At 36.7% G+C, this 10483-nt stretch overlaps 1 protein-coding gene across 1 annotated transcript; it reads left to right on the top strand.

Moving 5' to 3' along the window:
• The first annotated feature begins 251 nt into the window (after nucleotides 1-251).
• On the top strand, nucleotides 252-8619 carry LOC126829472 (uncharacterized). The gene is made up of 6 exons (XM_050559381.1): nucleotides 252-586; nucleotides 3386-3622; nucleotides 4156-4385; nucleotides 5924-6075; nucleotides 7058-7177; nucleotides 8309-8619. Exons 1-6 carry the CDS (start codon nucleotides 277-279, stop codon nucleotides 8535-8537), a joined length of 1278 nt encoding a protein of 425 aa, XP_050415338.1. The 5' UTR covers nucleotides 252-276; the 3' UTR covers nucleotides 8538-8619.
• Nucleotides 8620-10483: the final 1864 nt, after the last annotated feature.

Here is a 10483-nt window from a genome sequence, read left to right on the forward strand (position 1 = left end):
CTAGGCTTATCGTCCCACCCGAACGACTATACGCTGTCCCATGCAAGGCCCTCTGTCCTGTACCACTGAGGATTAACTTTGTTACCTGTTAAGGTAGGGCCAGTCAATATAAGTCACGAACCCATTCATGCTAAGTGGGTTATGATAAAAATAGGCCATGATAGTTTGGGCTCTATCTATTATTTTTTTTTTGGAATGAAGGTGACATATAAATATGCACTAGAATTTTGTTAAATTGATAGTCTGTCGTCGTCCTCGGCTGGTTACAGATAGGACATGGTTGGGTTTCTGGCTTTCGTGCTAGCGTCTGTTCTTTCAGCCGGCATACAGGGAGCCTCGGTTAAAAAATTAGGAACGTTCTCAGCACCTCATGCTGCCTTTATAGAAGTTGTAGAAGACACGCATGCGAGTTCAGCGAAGGATAAATATCATTTATTTATATCAAGTTTCAACGCAGTTCCTCTTAGTAAAGATCATGTGTATGAAGTGACGAAGATCGGGTCTCACCTTCATAACGTCGCCGGCATCAAAGTCATCACAGCTACATCATCTGTTACCTGGCCGAATGAAGTTGGCGCGGTACCAGGTAAGAACGATTTCACCATACTCCATTATACTGGATACATATAGCCGTATTAAGGGGATTAGATGGCTGAATTGTTAGTGCTTGCACGTTGTATCATAAGGTCTGTCATTGAGTCAACTGCCGTGGTTTCGATTACCTGGTTGTACGTGACAAGGAGTAGGGTCGCCTTCGGTTTCCTCCCACTGTTAAAGACCCATACGCGCAAACGAACTATGAAATAAAATTGAATCATATGTTAGTTCTGAAATGATCTAGTCTCTCTCTCTCTCGCTCTCGCTCTCTCTCTCTCTCTCTCTCTCTCTCTGAAGAACCCTGCACGCAAGCGAATTATTGAAGTAAAAGTGAACCATGTTAGTCCCGAAATGACCGTATTAAGGTTAGGTATGTGTGTGTATAGAGGGGACAAAATGCGTAGATTAATGAAAAAAAAACAAAACAAATAATTCATTATGAAATTAAACGGCACGGGGGGGGGGGGAGACACGCATAGTCTAATGGGCTCTCTCCAAAAAGCCAGCTAAGTTATTTTCTGGCATTTCCTTGGTCCCCGGTCTGGTAGGCGGTGGGGTCTTTTTCACCGACACACAATGGGTCAACATATTTTTAACTCTATAGATTATTTTGGACCTGGCTAGGTTTAAATAAGATGTACAGGTTGTTGACAACGTTACTTCAGCTGTAATTATATGCTATTATCAAAATTATTCAGACAAAATAAACAAAGAAAAACATTGAATTTTTTATTTGAACCAAATCAAGTCGGGACAGGATTTAATTATTCTTATGAATGATGTGCAGACAAAAAAACATGTACTCGATTACACAATCCTGTGTCATGGTACCCTAAAAACAATGTGTCCTTTATGTCCTGCCCTGTTGTCCAGAAAAGGGTCTAAATTTATAATGTCTGTCTCATAATGGTACGTCTGCTGAGTTGTGACCCTGGCACTTCTTTTAAAAGACTTGCCCTTCGCGCTGGACCAGGCGTGTGTTTACTGGATTGGTCACTTGCAAACATGGAGTCTGACTGAGGGAAATGGCCTAATGGTTGGTGCTATATCAGTTTCACCCAAGATTCTGGCGTTACAGTGACCTTATTAACACAAATCTAGCTGTCCAGTCTAGACAGTACCTCAAAACGCACGAAATTATAGAATTTATTATTATAAAAAGTGTATTAGAAAGTGTATTTATTATTATTATTATTATTATTATTATTATTATTATTATTATTATAGAAAGTGTATTTATTATTATAGAAAGTGTATTTATTATTATTATTATTATAGAAAGTGTATTTATTATTATAGAAAGTGTATTTATTATTATAGAAAGTATATTTATTATTATAGAAAGTGTATTAGAAAGTGTATTTATTATTATAGAAAGTGTATTAGAAAGTGTATTTATTATTATTATCATAGAACGTGTATTTATTATTATAAAAAGTGTATTTATTATTATAGAAAGTGTATTTATTTATTATTATAGAAAGTGTATTTATTATTATAGAAAGTGTATTTATTATTATCATTATAGAACGTGTATTTATTATTATAGAAAGTGTATTTATTATTATTATTATTATTATTATTATTATTATAGAACGTGTATTTATTATTATAGAAAGTGTATTTATTATTATAGAAAGTGTATTTATTATTATCATAGAACGTGTATTTATTATTATAGAAAGTGTATTTATTATTATTATTATAGAACGTGTATTTATTATTATAGAAAGTGTATTTATTATTATAGAAAGTGTATTTATTATTATAGAAAGTATATTTATTATCATAGAACGTGTATTTATTATTATAGAAAGTGTATTTATTATTATAGAAAGTGTATTTATTATTATAGAAAGTATATTTATTATTATAGAAAGTATATTTATTATTATAGAAAGTGTATTTATTATTATCATAGAACGTGTATTTATTATTATAGAAAGTGTATTTATTATTATAGAAAGTATATTTATTATTATAGAAAGTGTATTTATTATTATCATAGAACGTGTATTCGGTATTTATTATTATAGAAAGGGTATTTATTATTGTTATAGAAAGAGAGAGAGCTAGGTCATTTCGGGACTAACATATGGCTTAATTTTATTTCAAAAATTCACTTGCGCGTAGGGTTCTTTAGCAGTGGGATGAAACCGGAGGACCCAGAGAAAACCCACAAGGCTGGACAGGCAACCCTACTCCTTGTCACGTACAACCGGGGATTCGAAACCACGCAAGTTGAGTCAATGACAGGCCTTATGATACAGCGCACGCGTGCTAACCATTCGGCCATCCAACCCCCCGTATTCATTATTATAGAAAGTGTATTTATTATTATAGAATATTATAGAAAGTGTATTTATTAGTATAGAAAGTGTATTTATTAGTATAGAAAGATTATTATAGAAAGTGTGTTTATTAGTATAGAAAGTGTATTTATTAGTATAGAAAGTGTATTTATTAGTATAGAAAGATTATTATAGAAAGTGTATTTATTATTATTATAGAAAGTGTATTTATTATTATTATAGAAAGCGTATTTATTAGTATAGAAAGATTATTATAGAAAGCGTATTTATTAGTATAGAAAGATTATTATAGAAAGTGTATTGATTATTATTATAGAAAGCGTATTTATTAGTATAGAAAGATTATTATAGAAAGCGTATTTATTAGTATAGAAAGTGTATTTATTAGTATAGAAAGATTATTATAGAAAGTGTATTGATTATTATTATTATTATTATTATTATTATTATAGAAAGTGTATTTATTATTATTATAGAAAGTGTATTTCACAAGAATATGATGAGTGTATCCGGTGGTTTTCTGGTGCCACTAAAGGCACATGGCGTCATAGATCTGTTCGATTATTCATCCGCTCCACCAAAAGGACCTTACAGAATCACCGATAACTCTGCCGATGCTGCTTGGTTCTACCACAGAGTTCAATGGAAGGATATGAACGGTGATGGCCGAGTTGATGCCGTGTCCTGTAGAGCTAAGAAACCCATTTTATTTGGTAAGTTGACATATTATATGAAAATACGCCAGCCTAAATTAATAAAGCAGTAACGGCTCTGTGATTTTCTAGCATGGGACGTGGAGGGATGGAAAAGAGGACTGTGGGCTGGGAAAGGCGGTGGGAAAAAGGGGCAGTGGGGGTGAGTGTTCCGCCAGTAAATTCTAAAAATTCTAGGCGAAATGTGCGATTTTGGGGTATGGCCTTTATAAGGAACACGGTTAAATAGCTGTATCTTTGGGTCGATCAGAAGGTAGGAGGTAATGTCCATCGTAGAGGTTGAGCAGGAGCGGATCCAGAGACCCCCTCCACACCCCCACACCCCACACACACACACCAACACACACTTGTTCAGCTACATAAAAACATTGTAAAACAACCCCCTCCTTCAAAAAATCCGGGACCCACCCGTGTTTAGGGTTGGGCATTGATAAATATTAAGATGGGACAACTTGGTGCATGAATGTCTAATTTTTGGAAGCTTGGAGGCTGAAGTTCTGTCAGTATTTAGAAGAGTATTTGCATATTAACAGGAAGCGAGGACGGTGAATTGGTTTGGTTTGAACAGCCATCTTCTGGTGCTCTTTCATCCACGTGGAAAACCCACGTGTTAGCTCATGGTCCTGATGTGTATTTTGAAATAACCAGTCTACCAACATCAAATGGTAAAATGGATTGTATTGTCACAGCTGGCTTCTTCTCTAAATCTCTCAACATCTACTGGACAACAGATCCACATGGCAGATGGAATGATGCTTCTAAGGTAATGGAATGGGGTTTAACGTCATTGCCAGACTGGCGTATGCTAATTTCGATTTCTGTGCGAGGAGCATTTCACCCAAACAGTGGTACGTTTGCATGTAGTTTTTAGAGGATCCGTTGCGTGCACGTTACCGATTTGTACGCTGGGTCTCTGTTTTTTGCCTCATCTGTGTCAACCTCCAGTGCGAACCTGGCTAGAAATTACTCGATTCCAAACTACACAACCACCGCGACCCCCATAACTTGGATAACTTTAACAAATACCAAATTGGGGCGAATCTGAATTATTACATCTATAATCTTAACAACTAGCACAGTATACAGGAACATATATTAAGTCAGCTCAGAAACAAAATTTCATTTTTGAGTCCACAGATGATATTGATGACACAGATCATCAATAGCGGGTAAACCCGCCACGTGTCCTGGTGACAGCTTTCAGCCATCGTCGCATCCCTCCAATAAGTCGTCTCATCTGCGTAATGGGCAACTGCTGCCATTCACGATCGAGAGCTGTCTCCAATTGTCCAGTTAAAATGTATTTCTGATTCAGTACCTCCATACTTATTGTGACTACCGTGTTGGCTTAAATAGAGAACCTTGGAATTCTTTTCAGAGAGAGAGAGAGAGAGGGGGAGAGAGAGAGGGGGGAGAGAGGGGGGAAATGGGGATTTAACATCCACTAGACACAAACTAGGTAATTTCGTGACTAACATATGGTTCAATTTTTTTTATTTCTATCATTCGCTTGCGCGTGGGGATCTTTAGCAGTGGGAGGAAACCGGAGGACCCGGAGAAAACCAACGAGGTTGAACAGTCGACCCTACTCCTTGTCACGTACAACCGGGGAATTGAATCCACGCCAGCTGACTCAATGACAGACCTAATGATACAACGTGAACGCGCTAACCAATCGGCCAATTCTTTTCAGAATCATGACTAAAATCTAAAAACAGGATAAACTCTTTATGTTTTGTGATTGTCAGTGATGTATTCCTGCAAACCACATTTGTTTTTTCTTGGTCTCGTCTTCATTAGCCCAGTCGGAACAGTAACACGTTAAACTCCATTTTATTTCATTTTATTAGGGTGTCCACTCCAAACCAAGAGCTAAATCAGCCTATTGCGGGTCTGTCTTTAGGCCTGAAATGTTACATAGACATTTATTAACACAAGACCATAATCAACTCTCGATGTCATCGGATATCTCCGATATTAAGTAGATTAGAACGGTTCGGCTATATTTTTATTTAATTCAAATATGGAGAGCTTCGAACAACAAGTACGGTGGTTACAATTAATGCACACATGTTGCCAAACCTTTAAAGGCTAGTATCTTCGCTCAGAATAGAGTAATATGAATGACATTTCCAATATATTCATTTTGCATTATCTATTTTTGAACTATTACGGCAAGAATGGCCAGCTTTGTATCTAAATCTTGCATAATGTATCTTTTAAGACAGGCCAATGTGAAAAACACAAAGTGTGCTTCACTTTGTTTCTTTGTGTATAATAGAATATAACCTGTCTCTTCAGATTAAAAGCCGTGTAATAGACAACCATATCAAGGCCGTGTTTGACGTAAAGGTTGTTGATCTTGACAAAGATGGCAAACTTGATCTACTGGTCACTAGTAATGATGCTAGAAATGCTGGGATGTACGCGTTTGAAATACCTTCAGATTTCAGGTAATGTATACTCAATAATGACAGATTGTGAGATCTTAGCGCACGAGTCAGATCCAGAGCCGGGTTATGCGCGTATGGGGCCCCTAGCAGAAAATATAATAAGGGCCTTTGCATCAACAGTGAAAGGGTGAGATATTCTGGTAATATAAAACATTATAACTAAGAGCCTAAAATCATAAATTATATGATTTATAGATAAACAAAATAATCGGTCTTAATAGTTTTTAGATAAATTAGGGACTTTAACAGGTTTTAAATGTATATAATCTGGGTCTTTAACAGGTTTTAGATGTAGATAATTGGGTTTAACAGGTTTTAGATGTAGATAATTGGGTTTAATAGGTTTTAGATGTAGATAATTGGGTTTAATAGGTTTTAGATGTAGATAATTGGGTTTAATAGGTTTTAGATGTAGATAATTGGGTTTAATAGGTTTTAGATGTAGATAATTCGGGGCATTAATAAGTTTTAGATGCAGATAATTCTGGGCATTAATGAGATGTAGATAATTCGGGCTTTAATAGGTTTTAAATGTAGATAATTCGGAGCTTTCATAGGTTTTAGATGTAGATAATTCGGGGCTTTAATAAGTTTTAGATGCAGATAATTCAGGGCTTTAATAGGTTTTAGATTCAGATAATTCAGGGCTTTAATAGGTTTTAGATGTAGATGGGGACTTACTTTCATCCAAGAAAGTTCCTTTGGGATTTTCTAGATTGCCCTTTCTTTGTCATGGTTACAGGGAATAGACTGTAGTTCTTCGGATAGTCTAAAATAATCTAGACACGGTGTAAACGTTGGCTCTCACATAATAGAACCCTTAGCAGTTGGAATTCGATGAAGAGTAGCCTGAATCACATCTGTCAGGGCAAAATGCCCATGTACACAGCATGGCGTATGCTCAACTTTATTAGCCTGGTTGGTGCAATAAACGTAGGACTTTAAACCTCATTTCATTTTATTTCGTGTTTTCATCTGACAGAACTGGAACATTTAAACAGCATGTCATTGCTACTGGTTTCGCTTCTCGTGCATCAGGAATGGGCAAGGGAGCACCAGGATCACCGGAAGTAGTTTACGAGAACGAACATCATAAAACCGGGTGAGTGTTAAAATTTTATAGTACAGTCAATGCTCAAGTCAAATACTGAATAGATAATGCTCAAGTCAAGTCAAAACCAACAGATAATGCTCAGGGGAAGTCAAGTCAAAACCAACAGATAATGCTCAGGGGAAGTCAAGTCAAAACCAACAGATAATACTCAGGGGAAGTCAAATACAAAAAAAAACGATATGTAAAGAGACATAATTGTGAGAGAACGGTATGGTATAATTAGGGACGTGCTTACCGATGATTTTATATGAGGAACAAGACTCGCCACTCTAGATCACGGATGGCCAATCTCCAGTGCATGCGCTAAACGGCGAATTGAATGATCAGTGGTGGCGCATGGCAATCATGTGATAATAATAAAATACGGCAGTAGGTCTACTCATTAAAGATACATTATGGGAGATTAGATAAAGAGCTGGCAGTTCTCACTATAATAGTTAAAAACTAGATAATGTAAAGGGTATTGGCTGAAAATTTCAGTCAAATTGATCCACTCTGAACCGAGAATTTAGGCCTAGCCTTGATCATCATTACTAAAATCGGTACGATAAAAAAAAGTCTCGATTTTGATAACATTTCAGGCCTAAAGAAAGACCTGCAATAGACAGATTTGGCTGTTGCATAATGTATGTTTAAGACTATCTGAGTACAGATTTGGCTCTTGCATAATGTATGTTTAAGACTATCTGAGTAAAAGGGACGATAATGGAGAGTGGAGACCCCCCCCCCCACACACACACCCGCCCTTTAAACAGATAATAATTATCTGTAAATATACGTTATGGTTTCGTTCCGACGGGCCTGATTGAATATACGAGTATGTGACTGCTTTGAATTAAGGCCTATCTGGAGAGTGGGCTGGATTGTGCGGAGAAGAGAAGATGACACAATTGTTATAATATTCGTTAAGAGAGATTAGACAGTGTGAAAATAGAAACACACCGTAAACTTTAAACGAAGATTTGTTTTCTGTATTTTAGGAGAGAGAGAGAGATAAATGAGGTTTAACGTCCACTCGACACAAACTAGGTCATTTCGGGACTAATGTATTTTAGGAAACCGATGAAAATAGAAACACAGTGTAAACTTTAAACCACGATTTTTTTTTCTGTATTTTAGGAAACCGATGATAATTTTATCAGGCGATGATGATGGTCGAGCTCATTTATTAAAACCAAGATCAACATCACATGGTGATTTTACATATTCTATGGAGACCATCTTGGATGTAGGATCTGGTACCGTGGGTAAAATAGCCCATAAAGATGTAGATGGCGATGGCTATCCAGAAGTATTTATACCAGCATATAATGCCGGCAAGGTGTATGTGTATACATTCAAACCATAATATTTATACCAGCATATAATTCCGGCAAGGTGTGTGTGTATACATTTAAACCATAATATTGTAATAAAATCATTCTAAAATATATTCCCAGTGAGGGAGGTATTAGTAGCAAGTAGTTTACTCGGTATTGCGGATATACCCCCCCCCCCTTTTAGAGTTATTTCCCTTTAACCCTTTGCATGATGGGCTATGTTGTGCGTGGTCACGACAGAATTTGAAGAGAGAGAGAGAGAGAGAGGGGGGGGGGTAACATCCACTCGACACAAACTAGGTCATTTCGGGACTAACACATGGTTCAATTTTAATGCAATAGTTTGCTTACGCGTAGGTGTCTCTAGCAGTGGGAGGAAACCGGAGGTCCCGGAGAAAACCCACGAGGTTGGACAGGCAACAGAATTTGTATTATATCAATCATGTGATGTGGCGGTTGTTGTTTGAAAGAGTAGGGTCATTTCGGTACTAAAACATGCGGTTCTGTTGGGGCGATAAGTTCTTCATCTGTGAACATACTCTCAAAGCATTTCAAGTGTCCATGACAATTTATCATATCGCAACCTGCATAGGTATTTGCATTTCAATATCCCCTACTTTTTTTTGAAGAGTATATATAACATTGCACTCAGAGCTCTGACGCCAAGGCATTTATAGTTTACATATTAGTGGCCCAATCTCATTAAAATAAATATATATATTTCCTGTCGTTTTTTAATTCTTTCGATGGCCTACATAACATGAAGATCTGACCAGTTGTACTGGAAAGTAGCGTCAGGGGCCGTCATTAATCAATGACATCAGACATTGATTAATCAATCAGCTTTGACGTTTCTAGTAGCTAATCCCTCACGCCATCCAGAACACCTGTTATAAAACAACTCTTCCAGGTCCTAGTGAAGTACAGACAAATAAAACGAAATTTTGAACTTGGCCAAAAGAGGGGCTGTAATGTATAATTGTGAGTAAGGACTTCTTATGCTTCATATTTTATAGAAAATATTTTATTGTTCTTATTTATAAGTTTTGTATGATTAATGCTCGTTCTTCTTGTAAAAACCTGTGGATAATCTGATGAATTGGTTCCCCTAAATTCTGCACTTGTTTCTCCAGAGTTGCTCTAAAATCTTCCTTTACGCCTTTATTTAAACCGCGTGTTACTGTTCTTTGTCTGATAAAAAAAGATAGAGTTATTTAAGCCACGTGTCACTGTTCTTTGTCTGGTAAAAATAAAGATATAGAGAGAGGTTATGAAATTAAAAGAGTAAAATTCAGTGGTTAAATTATTTCAACAGTTAGGATTCTGTGAGGGCCCTCCTTTATTCCTTTTATTCAATCCACGTGTTACTGCTCTTTGTCTGATAAAAAATAAGATAGGGAGAGGTTATGAAATTAAAAGATTAAAATTAAGTGGTTAGAGTATTTCTACAGTTAGGATTCTGCGAGGGCCCTATGATCCTGTAGCTAATTCAATATACATAAGCAAGCCTGGATGGACAGGATGCGTTAAAATTAGAGGGGATGAGAGATATACTAATTAGCAATACAGGTGGAGGAATGGAGCAGCTAGCAATACGGGTGAAGGAAAAGGACAGCTATTAATACAGGTGAAGGTATAGGACAGCTAACAATACAGGTGGAGGAATAGGGCAGCTAGCAATACGTGTGGATGAATAGGGCAGCTAGCAATACAGGTGTAGGAATTGGGCAGCTATTTCTAGTTGTGATAATGATAAAGGCAGTTATGTGGGTTTTAACGTCCACTCGACACAAACTAAGTCATCTCGAGACTAAGATATGGTTCCATTATATTTCAATAATTCGCTTCCCAGGGGTGTTTAGCAATGAGAGAACACCGGAGGACCCGGGGAAAACCCAAGAGGTTGGCAATGCGAACCTACGTACAAGTGGGGAATCGAGACAACGCCACAGACGTTATTATGATCTGAAACGCA

Source organism: Patella vulgata, chromosome 8, assembly GCF_932274485.2.
Source record: "Patella vulgata chromosome 8, xgPatVulg1.2, whole genome shotgun sequence".
In the NCBI taxonomy this organism is placed as follows: Eukaryota; Metazoa; Mollusca; class Gastropoda; family Patellidae; genus Patella; species Patella vulgata.

Excerpts from the sequence above, each read along its gene's own strand:
- LOC126829472 (XM_050559381.1), top strand. The coding sequence starts at position 277 with ATGGTTGGGTTTCTGGCTTTCGTGCTAGCGTCTGTTCTTTCAGCCGGC. Across the intron at positions 4,386-5,923 it reads GATGGAATGATGCTTCTAAG|ATTAAAAGCCGTGTAATAGA; the intron begins GTAATGGAATGG and ends CTGTCTCTTCAG. Across the intron at positions 7,178-8,308 it reads AACGAACATCATAAAACCGG|GAAACCGATGATAATTTTAT; the intron begins GTGAGTGTTAAA and ends TCTGTATTTTAG.